The following is a 19,188-nucleotide window of genomic DNA, read 5'->3' as shown; positions in this document are numbered from 1 at the left end:
TACGTCCAGGGATTCTAGATTATATCCATGCACAGTCTTGGTTGGAGAATCAGTCTCAGAAAAGACCCCTGGGCCCAGATATATTTGGTCCTTGTGGAGCTCCTTTCCTCTCCAGGTCTTTATAACTCCCCCATCTTTCATATGATTCCCTGCACTCTGCCCAAGGTTTGGTTATGAGTCTCAGCATCTGCTTTGATACACTGCTAGTGGATACTAGACCTATAAGATAGGATAAATACTAAAATCTGTACACCTAAAGAAGCTAAACAAGAAGGAGGATGTGGAGAAAGATGATCAATCCTCACTTAGAAAGACAAATAGGATGGACATTGAAAGTAGGAGAAAACAAGAAACAAGACAGAAGCCTACCATAGAGGGCCTCTGAAAGACTCTACCTAGGAGTGCATCAAAGCATATGCTAAGATGTTGTGAATTTTAAGAGAAAATTGTAAATAGGTTTTAGAGAAGACAGGAATTTGAACAGATTACAAATAACTATCATATAATAGATAAGCCAAAAAAGTTTTGATGCTTCATTCTGATTTACACTTTCAGGAAAATTTCCAAGCAAACTGAGGACTGGTAAGGAAACTTGGCTAAGCTTTGAAATGGGCAAGGAAATGAGGGCATGGAAGATGGATTTGGGTCCACTGCTTTCTTCATGACATATTTATATTTAAATGAAGGTAGTATTCTCCCAAATTAATTCTCAAAATACAATATTTGACATTAATGAAAGAAAAATAGATCCTCTCTACCCTTGCCATTACATATAGAAACCATACAGTTCTTGGCACAAATTTTTTCCCAATGCTTCTAATGGTCTTGTATCAGTCTTCCTCATCCTTGGCTATCAGGAGGATCTGTCACTGTGGAACATTACCTTCAACTTCACAGATTGTGTTCACTTAGCATTTGTCACAACGCTTTATTTTGCTTTTTTGATGGGATTCATGTCTCATCTTCTGGCATCGTCTTGTTGGTGCCTCGAAACTCAGTCCTATTGAGCTCATCATCATCTCTTCTTTGTCCTTGTGACAAATCCATTTCTCTATTCTATGACTTTCTTTGGATGTCATATAAGCCTCCCAAGCTCCAACTATTTCAAAACCAATCCTAAGTCAAGGCAACTTCTGCTAGAAGCTCTCTTCCATTTGAATCTATCCTTTGAGCCTGTCAGCCCCAAGCCTTCTAGTTACTGACTCTAGAATTTGTCTAACTCCATATGCTCACTTAAACTCAGTCCACGGTAAACATGTAAATCCATGGTGAGCTCAGAATCTATCACTTTTTTCCCATCTTATTTTTTCTTTGCTTCTTTGTTTTTGTAATTTTTTTTGTTTGTTTTTGAGACAGGGTGCCTCTCTGTGTGACTTGTTCTGCAGACCAGGTAGGCTTTGAACTCAGAGATCATCCTGGTTCTGCTTTTCAAGTGCTAGAATTAAAGATGTTTGCCACCATGCCTGGCTACATTTTCCCATCTTGACCAATATCTTCCCTTCTCTCTCCATGGTGCAAAGTCAGCTCTTCTTATCAGGAGGACTAATCCGGGTGCCTGCACCCCTTTCCTTTTAGATTACACCCTGCAAAGAGAGCAGAGTATCTTTTGAACTTAAGTGATATCTCCTATTTCCTGTGCACAAAGTTGTTTGTAACTCCGCCACAGACAAAAGTCCATGGCGAAGATCAAATTTGCCTTTCTTTTTTTGTTTCCATCAGCTCTTCCTTGCTTGCTTTGCTCCAGAAAAATGGCTTCTTTGGACACATCAGATACTCAGGCCTTCTATCCAGAATGTTACTCTTTTGGATGTTAGTGCTGTGAGGTTCTGTCTCCCTTCAAGTCGTTGCTCAATGTCATCTAACGTCCCCACCTTTATAATGTTGAACATTGTTTGCTTCCCTCCCCAACACTCTTATTCTAGTCATTTTTCCCTATTTTCACACAGAATCTGGAACTTTCTAACATGCTCTATAACTTTCACAGACTTTGTCATGATCTTGGGTTTGCTCTCTGCACCTAGAGTATGGCAGATTTTATTTAAATATTTTCCGGATTTGTGGTTTCACCATTTCTAGGAACACCTTTAACCTCAAGAATTTTCTTATTTTTAAGACCCTGTTTAGAAAAAGGGGGGGAATCCTCATTGTGTCTCACCGATCACTGACTTCTCCACAAGGTGGCAGTCTCCACTCTAAATACAGGCTGTCGTGGTCTCAAAGGCAAGAATCAGCAGACCCAAGAGCTACGTTTGTTTTTTAGCGCAGAGACAGGTTCACCTGGAGGATCGAGTAGCTGGAAAGTTCATAAAATGTGTATCCCTACCCGTCATGAGCCAAATGTGTCGAAGGAAAGGGGTTCAGGGTGTGAAAGCCTCCCACAGAAGTAGAACACTCCGAAGATAGAACACTCCGAAGATAGAAATGTGCTTATTATGGGAGTGGTATACATTTAGAGTGGTGACAGAGCATTCTGACACCCAGTACAGGCTGTTGATATAAAAACCGGGTTTACCAACTCCACATTTGGCTAAGGCTGAGGATCTGGCTTGCTTCCTTGTATGTGGACCTATCTGCATTGTCCACGTGGCACGCTGGGGTTGGCTACCCAGAGGCTATTTAAGCTGTGGGCTGGCTTTCCCCAGGGTCAGATGATTGTTCAAGGTTCCTGAATAAACTGCATTGGGAAAAAAACAAAACAAAAAAAAAAAAAAAAAAAAAAAAAAAAAAAACGGGTTTACACAATTACGAATAGTGCTACCTCAAGATCCAGCTATACCGCTCCTAGGCATATATGCAAAAGATGCTCAAGTATACAACAAGGACATTTGCTCAACCATGTTTGTAGCAGCTTTATTTGTAATAGCCAGAATCTGGAAACAAACAGATGTCCATCAACTGAGGAATGGATACAGAAATTGTGGTACATGGACTACTACTCAGCAATTAAAAATAAGGAAATCATGAAATTTTCAGGAGAATGGATGGAACTAGGAAAGATCATCCTGAGTGAGGTATCCCAGAAGCAGAAAGACACACATGGTATATACTCACTTATAAATAGATATTAGACATATAATATAAGATAAATATACTAAAATCTGTACACCTAAAGAAGCTAAGCAAGAATGAAAACCCTTGGTAAGATGATCAGTCCTCACTCAGAAAGGCAAACAGGATGGACATCAGAAAAGGGAGAAAACAGGGAACAGTACAGAAGCCTACCACAGAGGGCTTCTGAAAGACTCCACCTAGCAGGGTATCAAAGCAGATGCTGAGACTCATAGCCAAATTTTGGGCAGAGTGCAGGGAATGTTATGAAAGAAGAGGGAGACCTGGAGAGGACAGGAGCTCCACAAGGAGAGCAACAGAACCAAAAAAAATCTGGGCACAGGGGTCTTTCCTGAGACTGATACTCCAAACAATGACCATGCATGGAAATAACCTACACAGATGTAGCCCATGGCAGGTCAGTCTCCAAATGGGTTCCCTAGTAAGAGGAACAGGGAATGTCTCTGACATGAATTCAGTGGCTGGCTCTTTGATCACCTCCCCTAAGGGGGGAGCAGCCTTTCTAGGCCACAGAGGAAGACAATGCAGCCAGCCCTGATGAGACCTGATAGGGTAGGGTCAGATGGAAGGGAAAGAGGACCTCCCCTATCAGTGGACCTGGGGAGGAGTATGGGAGGATATGAGGGAAGGAGAATAGGATTGGGAGCGGATGAAGGAGGGGGCTATAGCTAGGATACAAATCGAATAAACTGCAATTAATAAAAATAAATAAATTTTTAAAAAAAATGGGTTTACAGATGAAATGATGATGCACAACAGATTTTATATGAAAGAGGTTTATTGGATGGAAAGAGAGAGAAGGAGAGAGTGAGACATGATAGTGGGAGGGGCACCCCTGAGAGAGAAAGGGGAGAGAGGAAGAGTGCAAGAGGGCAAGAGAGAGACAAAGTGGCAGGTTGGTCCTTTTATGGAGCAACTGAACCACGCCTGCCAGGTGGGACTATCTGGTGGGGGGCCCATGATGATATCGTAGGTTGCTAGGCAACCCAGAAGCAGGTTGCCTAAATACTAACAACAGACACACAAAGACAAACATGGTATGTATTCGCTTATAAGTGGATTCATAGCTGTAAAGAAAGGGATAATCTTGCTACAGCCCCAGAGGCTAAATAACAAGGAGGACTCATAGGGATCTCGATGGGAAGGCGAAGCAGCACGGGTGTCATGGGTGGACTGACAGTGGGTAGGGACGGGGACAGGAAGAATGAGGTCAGGGGAAGATGGAGGGAGAGTGTACTAGAAGAGACAACTGGAACTGGGGACATTGGGGTACAGTTAAGTTAGAAACGTAGGGAGAATGAAAACTCCCAGAATCTACAAGGGTGATTCCAGCTAAGACTTACAGTGAAGGGAAAAATGGAACCTGAACCAGCCATCTCCTGTAACCAGGCAAGACTGACAGTGGAGGAACTGGGACACCGATAGAGTGTCAAAACCTTGTCCTGCCTACAAGATGTGCTGGGGTAAAAGGTGGCAGAGAAATTGGGGGAAGTGGCCAAAAAAATGACAGGTTCATCATAAAACTCATGCTACGAGAGGGAGCCCACCCCTGACGTGCCTGGAGGGCCAGGAACCAGAGGCTGGATAGCCCAGACACGTAAGATAGAAGCAAACATGACCAGCAATGAAAAAAAAAGTTAATAAGCGACATTCTACTATACTCGTAGACAGGAGCCTATAACTGTCATCAGACTGGTTTCATTCAGCAACTGGTAGAAATAGATACAGAAACACAGCCAAACAGTAGATGGAGCTCAGGGAATCCTGACGAAGAAGAAGGATTGTAGATACCAGAGGGGGGAAAGATATCACAAGAAACCCCACAGAACCAACTGATCTTGGCCCATAGATGCTCATGGAGACTGAATAAAAAATTAGGGAGCCTTCATGGGTCTGACCTAGGCCTCTGCATATAGTTCTGTTTCTGCAGTCTGGTCTTCTTGCAGGACTCCCAATAGTGGGAGCAGGGGCTCTCTCTGACCCCTTTGTCTGCATTTAGGATCCTTTTTCTCCACTGCATTGTCTTGTTTAGCCTTAATGTGAGGGGAGGTGCCTGATCTTATTGCAACTTGATGAGCCATGTTTGGTTGATATCCCTAAGAGGCCTGCACTTTTCTGAAAGGAAATGGGGGAGGAGTGGGTTAGTGGAGGAGGCACAGGAGGAGGACTGGGAGAAGAGGGAGGGGAAACTGCAGTCGGGATGTAATATATGAGAGAAAAATAACAATAACAACAACTGGGTCTAACATCTATCTATCTATCTATCTATCTATCTATCTATCTATCTATCTATCTATCTATCTATCTATCTATTTCCCTGTCAGTCCAAGACTTACCGTTTTTCCCTGTTTATGTTATTCTAGCATCTAGAAATGACTGTCCTGTTCTAACCTTGAATGTCTACTGGGACCTGAAGATACGACTCTCCTAGGACTCATGACTTTCTTTTCTTTGAGAAGCTACTTTATTTGGAACATAGGTGCATACATTTGATTTTCCTGTGGGAGGCAGCATTGGTTAGCAGAAAGAGCAAGATGTAGCCTTCAGGGCTGTTCTGGAGCTACCTACCTGACCTCAGACAGGAACTAAACTGCTCTGAGCTCTGGTCTCTTTATTTCTAAGTAAGAAACATAGAGTCCTCCTCACTGGCTGATGTGAGATTTTGATGTAAGCACGAGTCATTGGCATCTTGGGTAGTGGATGGATCACAGGTAACATTATGGCATGGTCACAACTGCCCATCTTTTGCTTTATTGCTGCTTTTCATCTTTGCTCACCCAGAGTAACTTATAGGAAAGGGAAGGAATGCAAGGTAAAACTGTGAGAAGTGATTTATAGTGGTGGGAGCAGATCAAGTGAAGGCCTGTTGGTCAAAACAAAACAAAAACATTGGTAGAAAAAAAGGAGTACATGCCATTGACCTTGAGTCCTGACATATGGGCTAATTTACTTTATGGCAAGCCTCTAGAACTCCATTTTGGAAAGCAAGGGGAGAAAAAAAAAAACTGCCCTAAGATCAAGATTCTCCCCACCAGAAAAGCCTTTGTTCCAGCAAGTCAAGAGAATGACAAAGGTATCTTGTGAAACTTCTGCCCAGTGTGCCTTCTGCCCAGTCACGAAGGCATCCAGCTGTCATGCCTTTAGAATCTTTTGTACCCCAAGATTGTTCACTACTGTCTAGGCTAGCAGATCTCAACTTGTGGGTCGTGATCCCTTTGGGGAGGTTGAAGGACCCTTTCACAGGGGTTGATTTTCAGTTATCCTGCTTATCAGATATTTACATTATGATTCGCACTAGCAACAGAGTTATAGTTTTGAAGTAGCAACAAAATAATTTTATGGTTGGGGGTCACCCCAACATGAGGAACTGCATTAAAGGAAGTATTAGGAAGTACGAAGTATTAGGAAGGTTGAGAATCATTGCTGTACCCAAGACCTTAACGCAAGACCACTGAGAGCATTCCATAAGAGTGTGAGTTGGGTTTGTTGCTCTCTGTAAGAAGAAAAACAGCAGAGGTTCGGGATGGGGGGGCAGGCATGGCTTCGAGGGAACTTGGGGATATTTGGCTTGGTTTTAAGAGTTTAAGGAAACATTCAAGGAAGCTGTCTTTACTTGTATGGTGTTAGGGAGTCAACAGGATGGGTCTAATTGTCTGATATGAAATCTTGATAAACTTCTTTCTACCAGGCTGTAAACAGGACGAAGGCCAAGGTTTGTACAAGCTAAAATGCAGCTATCGGTTCTATCAGCCAGGCGCAAGGATGGTTCTACTACCATTTCTTCTTGTTTGTGATTCCTTTTTGTCTCTATTGAAACTGAAATCTACCTTTGCTCTATCTGATGTGGGTGTTGGGTGGAAATGCTTGTGGTGAATTGAAACTTAAGATGTGGTTTAGGAATGAGATCACAGTTTGACCTCTCTGCGGTCAGGGCTGTTACTCCTTCATTCCTCAATATCTCCACAAACAGCTGGTGCATTTCCTGTCCTGGGGAGGAGGAGCTAAGGCAGCTGGCCTGCCACCAGTTGACTCAGTCTGGGGAGAGATGTTCCCAGGGGAAAGAAAGAAACCAGGGAACTGAACCAGTCTTCTTATCATCTGGATGCTCAGTAGATGAAAGAACCATAAAGGCCAGAACAAAACCTTACTTCTTTAGGCCCTTAGCAGGATGCCCTCGAGTTTGTTATGCTAACAGCATCAGTTCCAAAAAATATATTCAGAACCTGTAAGGTATAACTCCCAGAAAAGTCACACAAAGTAAAGAGCGCTAGGGGAACAACATGGAACCACTTTCTTCCAGCAACAGAAAGAGCTGCATGACCTTCCTTCTATTCTGATCTAAAGAGTGTGTACCTTAGACAGAAAAGAGAGGGAAACTCAGAGAGCTCAGCACGGTATGCCATCTCTTTTTCATTTTTGTCTGAGTGGGTTTTTTTGTTGTAGTTGTTGTTTTGTTTTCTCATTGCCAATCTCCTTGACCTGGCTGGCAAAGTCTGGTCCTGGCAACCATCTGTGATTTGTGTGTGACTTAACAAGGGCACGTTTTAAAGTTGGAGAAAAATTTTCATTGTAAAAGTCTGCAGGCCTTCTTCCTTATCCCAGATTTCACATCCTTGGGTTTGAGGATGAGGATTGGACACCTGTCCTCAGTATTACCTGATTACATGGACCTTAACTGGAAAATGGATGTGAAAAGATAATGGATGATGGAACAAGACCCTGTAGTAAGAGCCAACATTCAGGTCAAGACCAAGGATACTTGCTCCAGTATTGAGTAGTGGTTTTTTTTTCTTCCTATGTTCAAGTGCCCCAAGGACAGAAATGTTTATCTTGATAGCTTCCTGGAGGAAGCTTCCTGTAGGAGCTACGGCTGTCCCCCATAAAATATGAAACAGAAGAATGTATAGAAGAAGCAACCTACATTATCATTGACTGATGAGCAGACAAACTGATACCATTTTACAATGGCATATTGTTCAGCCTTCAAAAGAGAGGAAATTTAATATACACTATGTGGTAGTTTGAATGGGAATGACCCCTCCAAAGGCTCATATATTTGAATGTTTGGCTCTCACTTGAACTGTTTAGGAATAATTTGGAAGAGTGGCCTTATTGGAGGTGTACCACTGGGAGCGGGCTGTAGTGCTCATTTTTAAAATGCTACTTCATTTGGGGTGTTTCTGCCTCAACCTCCCTTCCAACCTCCCAACCCTATGTAAGAGAGAGAAAAGGTTAGTAGGGAGAGAGGGCTCCTTTTTTCTCCCAGCTGTTTAGGGTCAAAAACTTCTTTTAGGCTTATACCAATATCCATCAACAGCAAACGCAGACAGCAGTTTCCTCCATGCCTCTGGACCCCAAAGCATTTCTGCTGCGTCCCGCAGCATTTCTATCTGTCTGTCTGCTCTAAACTGCATACCATTCCTCTCTGGTTTCTTCACACTGCTTCTTGCCACTAGCCAACACCACATGGTCACGCTGTATGCCACGCCTTCTCTTTCTGGGCTCTCCATTTATATCCTCAGTCATAGACCATGACCCTCTTTTTGCTGCACATGGAAGGCCATGACCAGCTGGCAAAAGCCATGCTCTGCACAAGACAATTAACAGCCTTGGACAAACTATAGCCCAACCAAAATCTCACACTTGGGATTAAAACAAAAATTTTATATAACTGAGTTTACAAAGAAAACAAAACTTTCATTACAGTGGGCTTTAAGGTTTTAAATGCCCATGCATTAAGGTTTAAGCCCAGTCTGCCTGCTTGCCTGCCAGTCTCTCTCTCTCTCTCTCTCTCTCTCTCTCTCTCTCTCTCTCTCTCTCTGCCTGTCTCTTTCTCTTTCTCTATGCTGCTTGCAGGTCCAGCACATGCTTATCCACCTTCCACCATGCTCCCTACCATGATGGTCATGGACTCACCCTCTGAAACTTTAATAAGTCTAACTAAAAGCTCTGCTTTATGAGTTGCTTTGGTCATGGTGTAACCTGATCACAGCAGTAATAACTCTAATTAAGATGTGATACAATATAAGTGACCTGAGAACATCATGCTAAGTAAGATCAGCCATGTGGAAAGATTCCAGTTCTGTGAGATACCTAGCATAGCCAACTTGAAGGAAATAGAGAGACTGGGTAGAGGAAGGGTGGGGTGTTGATGCTAATGGCTGGCAAAACATCATGGTTGTATTTATCTGTACATTTACAAATAGTCAAGATGGGACGGGAAGGTGTACCTCAGTGGTAGAACACTTGCCTAGCATGTGACACTTCGAATTGAATTCCTAGTACTACACAAACAAAACAAAACTATCTGGTACTGTTACTACAGTGGTGTCCAGTGTCTGTAGTCCCAGTTACTCATAAATTTTGTTATAACCAAAGTGGAGTTTCCACCTCACTGAGATCAAACTAAAGACAAGCATAGCTGAGAAATAAGATCAGAGAAAGATTCACTTCAAACAGCAGGTTCAAGAAGAGAAGATGGAGCACACTTTTGGGGGCATTCTTAGCTAAAAATTGTGAAGCATATACTTGCAGTATTACAGTTGTGGACAGGAACACTTCTGGGCATGCTCAGCTTGAGTCATAAAGATGGCAGCCAGTAAATACACAACTCTGGGCATGCGCCACTTTCTAAAGAAAGAAAATAGTTTTAGATGGTAAAAGAAAAGGACACTTTAAAAGTGTGTTAATCTAGGAGTTTGCCCCTAAAACTTGAATCCTAACATTATCTTTATTCTGTTACAAGTGAAAAAAAATTTAAATGGGTAGGAATATTTAAAAACAATATTCACAATGTATGTAAGATGATGTTTTTGTTTTTCTTTTCAAATTACAAACTCACCAAAATAGAATCAACTCTTCCCAGTCAGGGTCAACAACCTTGTTTTGGTCTCTCCTCTGGCTTCTTAAATATTTACTATTTCTTGAACTGGAATGTAAGGCCTAAGAGAAGAAAGAGAAGCATAAAAATAATCTGTGAAGGGTGTGAGTTTTGGTGCTTAAGTAAGAGATCGCTGATGAAAAAGTCTGATATGTGGTAGGTTCTCAGTGCTGGATGACTTCTCTATCCCATCAGGTCCTTTTTGAAGTGGAAATTTTCTCACTCTTCCATGTCGTTCTGCCGGAAGCCATGAAGATGCCTCAAAGGAAAATAGTAGAGGAGCTTTTTATGATAGTTGGGACTTAGAACAGAGAGTTCTTGAGAAGGCCACTGCATTAATTACTGGAATGAAAACTTAAACACTGAAAGCAAAGGATCTGCCAAATGTCTATTTTCTAAATTGCCTGTGGTGGTACCCCATAAATTTTGATTGACACTAAAGTACATGATGTCATAACTTTCTCCTTTTATGTATGTAAAAGGTACGGATAGAGAGGTCACTAATGGTTTCCTGGCATAGTCTTCAAAGGCAGGTGCTAATGAACTTAAACTATTATGTCTAGATGTTGAAAAAGAAAACACTATTGGGCCTTTCCCATTTTCATTTGTATTCATTGATTCTCAAACATAACCGCATAACCACATAACTATGGACAGAATTGCCTAGGGGAGGGGGTATGAATACACGACTTCTAGTCCTGCCCTACATTAACAAGTCCAACTGCAATGATGCTACTTATTTAAAGTTGGAATTGACACATAGTAATTGGATATATTTGTGGGCACAATGTGGCATTTCAGTCCATGTACACAATATATAACGATCATATTATAGTGACTGGAAACTCTTGTCACTTCAGCTACTTCAAACCTTGCTTTTTCTGAAGGCACTAAGTTCATGCTGTAGCATGAAAAAGAAAGCATTAGTTTTCTTCCTGCCTTCTTATTAGCGTAATCGGGCACTTGGGTCATTTTAATCTCACTGAGCTTCAGCCTCAGGCAATTTTCATATGATAGGAATGTTTGCACACGTCGGATGGGATGGTGTCTAGGAGCGACTGCCACTGAGTACATGATTCCCAAATGAAGGGCGTTTCTCTTGTTACCTATGCTCCAAAAATATCTTTAAGTTCTTAAAAAAAAAGAATCTTTATTTTTTTTCCTTCTTACTTATTCATTTTTGTTTTATATGCATTGGTGTTTTGCCCGCATGTATGTCTGTGCAAGGGCGTCAGATCCCCTCTGACTGAATGTTGTAGACAGTTGTCAACTGTTGTGTGGGTGCTGGGAATTGAAGTTGGGTCCTTGGAAAGAGCAGCCAATGCTTTTAAGTGCTGAGCCATGTGTCCAGCCCCTAAGATTTATTTTTATTTCATGTGTAGTTTTGCTGGTATGTATGCTCACGCGCCATCCGTGTGCTGGCAGTGCCTATGGAGGCTAGATGAAGGGGTTAAGTCCTCTGGAGCTGAACACACAGTTGTGAGCCACCATGTGGAAGTACTCTTCATTGATGAGGCATCTCTTCATACCCTTCAAAAATGTCTTTATAATCTATATTTCATGCTTCCTTTTATAGAGATCAGGACTGCAAGAAGCTACTGGGTGCATTCAAAAGAGCATTTGTTTCCAAGAACCCTTGCAACATCACAACAGAAGACTATGAACCACTAGTTAAAATGGCCACTCAAACCATACCATGTAACAAGGTAACGAGGGCAAGTTATTTCTTTTTTAAATTGAGAATAAAAGCCAGAGGGAAAAGGTCCCAGGACCAAAGTTAGGAGGCAGAAAGAGAGGATACTTTGGCATTAGGGATCATTTGATATGGTTGGTGGGGTTGTATTGATAGGGGGCAGTCTTTGGAGAACTGGTGTACCATCATGGTTTAGGACTTCTGGGGAAGGAAGGTAAGAGAGAGGTGCAGACACAGAGGAAAGAGAGAATTTAACATCAACCCCATACCACACAAAGTAACCCAGGCTTATATAATTATGGAACTTTCCCCTGGCTTCTGATAGTAATAAATAAGTAAACGGTAACACAAGACCAAGTTACATTTGAGGAGTGGTTTTATTCTTTTTTTTTTATTTTATAAAATTGTATTTTAATATAATTTTATTTTATTACAGTTTATTCACTTTGAATCCCAGCTGTAGCCCCCTCTCCCATCCCCTCCCAATCCTACCCTCCCTCCTTCTTCTTCTCCTATGCCCCTACTTCAGTCCACTGATAGGGGAGGACATCCTCCCCTTCTGTGTGACTCTAGCCTATCAGGTCTCAGCAGGACTGGCTTTCATAGTCTTCCTCAGTGGCCTGGTCAGGCTGCTCCCCAAGTGATCAAAGAGCCAGCCACTGAGTTCATGTCAAAGACAGCCCATGCTCCCCTTACTAGGGAGCCCATTTGGAGACAGAGCTGCCATGGGCTACCTCTGTGCAGGGGTTCTAGCTTATCTCCATGAATGGTCGCTGGTTAGAGTATCAGTCTCAGAAAAGACCTCTAGGCCCAGATTTCGTTTGGTTCTGTTGCTCTCCTTGTGGAGCTCCAGATCCTTCCAGGTCTTTCTATCATGCTTTTCTTTATGAGATTCCCTGCATTATGCTCAAAGTTTGGCTATGAGTCTCAGCCTCTGACTTAATATCCTGTGGGGTAGAGTCCTTCAGAGGCCCTCTCTGGTAGGCTCCTGTCTTGTTCCTTGTTTTTACCTTCTTCTGATGTCTAGCCCATTTGGCTTTCTGAATGAAGATTGAGCATCTTACCCAGGGTCCTCCTTCGTGTTAGCTTTTTTTTTTTTTTTCAATGTAGTTTATTCAGGAACCTTGAACAATCATCTGACCCTGGGGAAAGCCAGCCCACAGCTTAAATAGCCTCTGGGTAGCCAACCCCAGCGTGCCACGTGGACAATGCAGATAGGTCCACATACATGGAAGCAAGCCAGATCCTCAGCCTTAGCCAAATGTGGAGTTGTTCGTGACAGAGAGCACTCACCATCAGGAAGGTGGAAGGCGGAAACCAGCTCCTTCTTTAAGGCGCGGCATTACGCAGCTCTCTACAGTTCCCCCTTTTTGTTTTAGAAGCATCAGGCAAGAGTAGAGGTCTGATCTCTAATATTAGAAATAAATTGGGACTTTGTACTGATGTTCATTTAGGTGTCATCCACCCAAAGAGCATCAGACCCGTCTGATACCTTTTTCTCAGAGGCGGGACCTGGGGCATCAACCCGCATGCAATCAGACTTGCTCTTCTCTGGGTCCAAAGTGGCTGACCCTCAGTGCAGTGCTTAGCCTCGCATCCTGAGCATAACATTTTAGCTTTTTATGGTAGCCAACCATGCTTGGGGAGACTGTCCTGCTTCAATGGCTGTAAAGGCCTGAATGATCATGGCTGCATTACGCTGTTGTGAGACTCTGATCTTGCATATACACCACAGGCAAACCAAGGAGACCAACACCAGAAGGCCTGCTAATGCTCCCATGCCCGCCCATTCCTTCAGATGATTCATGGCTGCAGCAATCCATGGTGATAATCCTGTGGCTAGTCCTGCGTCCACTCTGGTAGAATTTACTGTGATAATGGCCACTCTCAGCTGCTCCATCGTAGTATCGAATTCTCCAGTCCAATTACCTAAAATATAGCTAGACAATTGTTTAGACAGATTTGCAGCAAGGGAAAATTCTCATGTTGTATGCTAGTGACTCAAAGTCCAGCATACTTTCATTGACAGCCAAGTTGAGCAATTTGCCATAGGGTATCAATTTGCTCCTGCACGAGGTCAATCCTCTGATTGAACACCATCAATCCTCCTTTTAGTTGAGCATTAATTCCTTTTTGTACATCTAAGGCATGAGCTACATTGGCTAAAAGATTATTCAGGGTCTGAGCAGTCTGCACAGTATGACTCCTGGCTAATGCCACGGTGGTAGCTCCAACAGCCGCCAATGAGATGGCAGTAACAGTGGCGGCTGTAGTTCCAAGATCCCTTTTCTGTCTGAAGAGAGTCATAGCGTGAGGGGCATCAACGGGCACAGGCACCCAGCGAGGCATGCGAGTAACCAGGGCATACCTAAATTCACTAGCATTCCAGCATTGGGCAAAAAAGCAAGTGTCATCACCACAATTACTTGGCTCTATCTGGCTAATAATGAATAAAAATGGGGGATATAAACAAACAGGTGTGGGCTTATAGGAAATATTATGAGAAGCCTTAACCCCCTCGTTGGAGTGATTTTATTCTTTACATCTTCTTAGTTCTTCAGAGCCATTCTATGGAGTAGGCAAACCACATATTGGAGTCTTTATTTCAACAGCAGGGAAGCTCAGGAGTGGTGAGTTTAGGTGAAAAGAAATCGCCTAAGACACATATGGTATGTACTCACTTATAAATGGATTTAAGCCTTATAGTAGAGGATAAACATAAACAATGCACAAACACCAAGAAGATAAGTAACAAGAAGGACCCAAGGGAGAATGCTTAAGTCTCACTTAGAAGGGGAAACAGAATAGACAGAGTTAGTAGTTGAAGAGAGGGAACAAGGTAGAAGAGGGAGTGCAGAGAGAAATAAGGGTGGAAATCAGACCTGGGGAAAGCAAGGACAGGGCGGGGGCGGGGGAAGGACAGAAAGCCTGCAGAGAAAAGAGAAACTGTGGGTGGGGCCATTTCCATGACAAGCTGGAGACCTACTTCAGAATAGGCCTCTGGGAGGATATGAGGGTGAGACTCCTAGTAGCAAGGGCCGTGGAGACTAAAGAGAACACTCTAACTACACAAGACTTCCAGTGGAAGGAGAACAACCCAGCCACAAAAACTGCAATCTAGAACTTACCCGACCTACAAGACCAGCAGGGACAAAGATAGAAGAGACAGGGCAGAGACTGAGGAAATGTCCAACCAATGTCTGGCCCAACGAAAGACCCACCACATAGAAGAGAGCCAACCCCGGACACTGTTAAGGATACTGTGCTATGCTTGCAGACAGGAGCCTATCAGAGGGTGGGACTGGGAAGAGAGGAGGGAGGGGGCTACAACAGGGATGTAAAAGTGAGTAAATAAATAAAAATTTTAAATACAGCAAAAAGAATGGAAAAAGGAAAGAAAGAAAAGAAAAAGTCACCTTAGAGGCTTTCAATGACTAGCTGAAATGTAAATAAAACAAGACCTTATGTTCACTCCTTTGAATATAATAGAAAAGGTCTATCACGAGGTACAACTTTTCCGAAGATGCATATGAGCAAAACTTAACATGTCTGCAGCTAAGTGATGTCCTCAAACCACTCACAAGTATCACCTCTCCTCCCACTTGTTAGTGAGCCGGAGGTTTTTGAGGCTCTTCCCCCGGGAGTACCGAGTACAGTGCTCTGAATGGAGGAGGAGGGTGGTAGGCCATAACCAACTGATGTCTTCAGGGTGCGTGATTGACTCTGAGAGTTTCTACTTTCTTTCATTTATAAAAGGTGGATTTATTGATTGATTTATCACTTGACTCCAGTGCTGAAAATAGAACCCAGAGTTTCACGTGCTAGCACTAATCCTACTGCCGAGCCCCACTTTCAGCCCTTTCACTTATTCTTGAACCCACTAACTTGTGTCTTTATTCCTTCTCAGAGTCTCTTTTGGAGCAAATCCAAAGACCTGGCCCATAAGTATACCTGGGTCCAGGGGAAGCTGTTCACTCTGGAGGACACGCTGCTGGGCTACATTGCTGATGACCTCAGGTGGTGTGGAGACCCCAGCACTTCAGGTAAGGGTCTGAACCACCTGGGATGGTTCAGCATGAATGGGGAAGGCTCTTTGAGCTGGACAAGGCAGCAGGCACATACCCTAAGGCCATCAGTTCCCTTAGTGACAATCCAGTCTCTTATAAAACAGTAATCACTGTCCTTTTGAAATATCAGCTTCAGGGTTTGGAGCTTTCCTTGATCTCTTAGCAGTAGGCGTACAGGTGAAGAAAATGATGTGGTAAGAGGGGAAGCAGCCGAGAGCCAAGAAAGCTAAATTCATTCATTACTCATTTTTGTGATAGCCAATCCAGTCCCATTCAAGCTAATACAGTCTAGAGGAAAATAGCCCAGTCTCTCAAAAAGTCATTAATCCATTTATGAAGGTAGATTCCCTCATGAGGTCCCATCAACTCAACACATTGCAGTAGAGAATTAAGCTTAATGTGAGCATTGGTGAGGCAGCTGTATTAAACCACAGTGCTACTTTACAATGCGGTTGAGGTAAGATACCCCCAAATCCAGTTTCTTCTCATTTTCCTCCTTCTACCCTTTGCCTGCCTCTCCCACTTTCCTCTTTTCCCTCCTTCCCTTTCCACTTCCACTTTCTCTTCCTCTCTTTTTGCAAGGAATACCCTCTAAATCTTTATATATTATTTCACTCTGCATTATCTATTCTTGAACACACTTTAAAAATGTTTTAAATTATATATATTTAAGGTGTACAGTGTAATGTTTGGATGTAAGTAGGCGTGGGGAACTGATTATTATATTTGAGATATGTAACATAGACATCCTAAGGTGTCAATTTAAGGTGATCTCTTTCTTTCCCCTTTATAGCCTATCAGGATCTATTTGCCTCGTAATCCATCTGTTCATTTCCCCTTGCACTGGCTTAATTCAGACACTAACACTTTCTCCTTCCAGCTTGGAATGCTCTTTTACTGATCATTCCTTACCCCTCTAGGTCAGTCTCAATCTGACACCACAGAGTTTTTCTTACAGTGAAAATGTGATTTTTTTTTTTCTATCTCCCTATTAAACCTAACAAAATATCTTCTGCCCTAGGCTAAATTCCTTGGTCTGGCCTGGCCTCTGTCTCAGGTGCCCCACCTTCCATCATTCCCTTCTCCATTCCTCTTTCTGCTCAAAGCTCATCACAGCTCTTTGCCCCTGCACCTGCTATCTGCATAGAGCGCCCTTCTCTTTAGAGTCCCTCTGAACACTGTGATTCTTCTTCAAAGCAAATTTCAACCTAAATCTTTTTTTTTTTTCTGGTGATATTGCACAACCCAAGATAGTCTTCCTCTGGTTATTTGACTTCACTCCCTCACAGGCTATGTGAGGCAGGGCTCCCACCTGGTTCACCCCTCTATCCCCAGACCCTGCCCTCACTAAATATTACTGCAGATAACCATGAGAACAGAGTTGTAGAATCCACACTCTGTACTCTGTACCACACCAAGGGCTGGGCCTGTTTTGATAGAGTTGCCTATAGAAAGCCTGAGCCCACCTGAGCCCCAAGCTTATGGAGGTTGAAAAGAAAATGCTCCACAAGAGAATTACCGGGAATCAGAAAACTGTCTGGGGAAAGCATCTTCTTCCCAAACACACCTGGCCTTCTCGCCAAGTGTTCCTGGACTCCGGGGAAGTGATGGGGGCTAGTGTCTTTAAGGGTACACTTTTGTTGCCACTTCCCAGAATGGTGAGTCAAAACTCATCACAGTGTTCCTGTCTTGGAACTGGAAGGGGAGGTAAGAAGTTGGAAGGAGTTCAGGGGACACTTAGTTAAATTGAGTTGAGATGTGTTCATTCTCCAGCGTTTGACTTGGCGCAGATGCTGCTGGAAAACTCTCCCACCGTGATTGGACAGCCAAGAACAGAGCCTAAAGATGCACTTCTTTTCCTACTTTAACTGTTTTCTATAAACTATGTGTTTTAGACATGAACTATGAGTCTTGCCCACATTGGAGGGACAACTGTCCCAACAACCCTATCACTGTGTACTGGAAAGTGATTTCCAAAAAGGTAAGTCCAAAACAGTTAAATCCTAGAGTTTTGACTGAAGATGCTGTTCGGTCAATGATTGGTTAATTTTTTTACCCTTTTAGGTTCATAGATTCTTTTAGGTATGAAAGCATGGAAATCTTTGCTGAGAACAAATGCTCAGGGTTACATGCCAGAAAACTCTTCCACACAACTTCAGAACACCTACAAAGGCTTTGGGAGATCAGGGACAGAATACCTATACCCAATGACTGGATAACGTTCATTGGCTGCATCTACCAGGATGCCAGGCTTACTTTAGTCCTGGGTCCCGCGTATTGGTTCAATTTCTTCATTTATACACTACTTAATATGTGTCCAACTCTTTGCAGGAGTTAAGAACTCCATGCTCATAACAACCATGTGAAATACCATCAATATCATGGCTACTTTGCACATGGCCAGACGGAGGTGCAAGCAAGCACTGAAGCCATTAACTGATTCCAGCTGTAGAACCTGGGTTGAGAAACATCAGTGTTCTCACCGCATATCTTCATCTCACTGCCCTTGAAGTTGCATATGCATGTTTACTTTTTTCTCATTAGTTGCATCTGTGCAAGAAGAAGCTTCTTTGTAAGTAGACCATGGGGGAAAAGAATAAACAGAATCAAGAAAAACAAGTGAAAGAAATGGGAAAAGGTCTAAGAAATGGATTATAAATTTGAATTAAACACATATCTGAGGAGGTGTGGCCGGTATAGACTTGGATTTGCACCTCGGTCCGTTTGCACTGTGGCAACAAAAAAAACTAAGGTTGTCTAATTTACAAAGGACCTCAGTTGGGTCAAGGTGGTAGCAGATCTGATGTCTAATGAGGGATGTTCTGTGTTTCTCAGATGCCAGCTCATTGCTGTGTCCCCACATGTTAGAAGACAAAAGTGCTTAAAGAGTTTCCCCAAGCCATGTCACAAGAGTACTGATCCCATTCATGAAGGCAGAGCCTTTGTGCTCTGATCGCCTCCCAAATACCCACCTTTTAACAAGATCACAATGGTCCCAGTTTCTAATTTATGAATTCAAGGATGAGAGTGAAAGAACACACATTCAAACCATAGCAACATACAAATTTCATGCTCGACAAGCCATATGTCTCTATGTCACTCCCGTTTCATCCTCTCAATAAGTTGTATAAGAATTTAACAAATTTTCACATTAGAGGTGAGGAACCTAATATTCTTCACTCAAGAAACTCAGGAATCAATGCAGAGGAAGGGGCAGAAAGACTGTAAGGGCCAGAGGCAGTGAATGAATACAAGGAGACAGTGTCCGCTGCCCACAACAGGGTGGTTGCTCATATGAACTGATCGAGGTTGTGATAGCAGCCACGAGACTTGTGCAAGCCCAAGACCAACTCTCAGCCTAAAGAAGGGAGTGTCACAAAGTCTCCTATTAGCAGGGGAGCAACTGACAACTGGCAGCTGCTGGGAGAAGGATTCAGTTTTCTGTGAGTGTTGCCACAGGTAGGTCAACCATGCTCTGC

The 19,188-nt window shown here is 42.9% G+C and overlaps 1 protein-coding gene across 1 annotated transcript in view; it reads left to right on the top strand.

Annotated features, from left to right (window-relative positions):
• Cd38 (CD38 molecule) overlaps positions 1-19,188 on the top strand; it is a 44,520-nt gene that overhangs the window by 18,238 nt on the left and 7,094 nt on the right. The window contains exons 2-4 of the mRNA XM_021654440.2: positions 11,526-11,655; positions 15,550-15,685; positions 17,605-17,690. Coding sequence (XP_021510115.1) covers positions 11,526-11,655; positions 15,550-15,685; positions 17,605-17,690 — 352 coding nt within the window. The remainder of the gene's footprint in view (positions 1-11,525; positions 11,656-15,549; positions 15,686-17,604; positions 17,691-19,188) is intronic.

This window comes from Meriones unguiculatus, chromosome 12, assembly GCF_030254825.1.
Source record: "Meriones unguiculatus strain TT.TT164.6M chromosome 12, Bangor_MerUng_6.1, whole genome shotgun sequence".
NCBI lineage: Eukaryota > Metazoa > Chordata > Mammalia > Rodentia > Muridae > Meriones > Meriones unguiculatus.
This window is presented reverse-complemented; position numbering and strand designations above follow the sequence as displayed.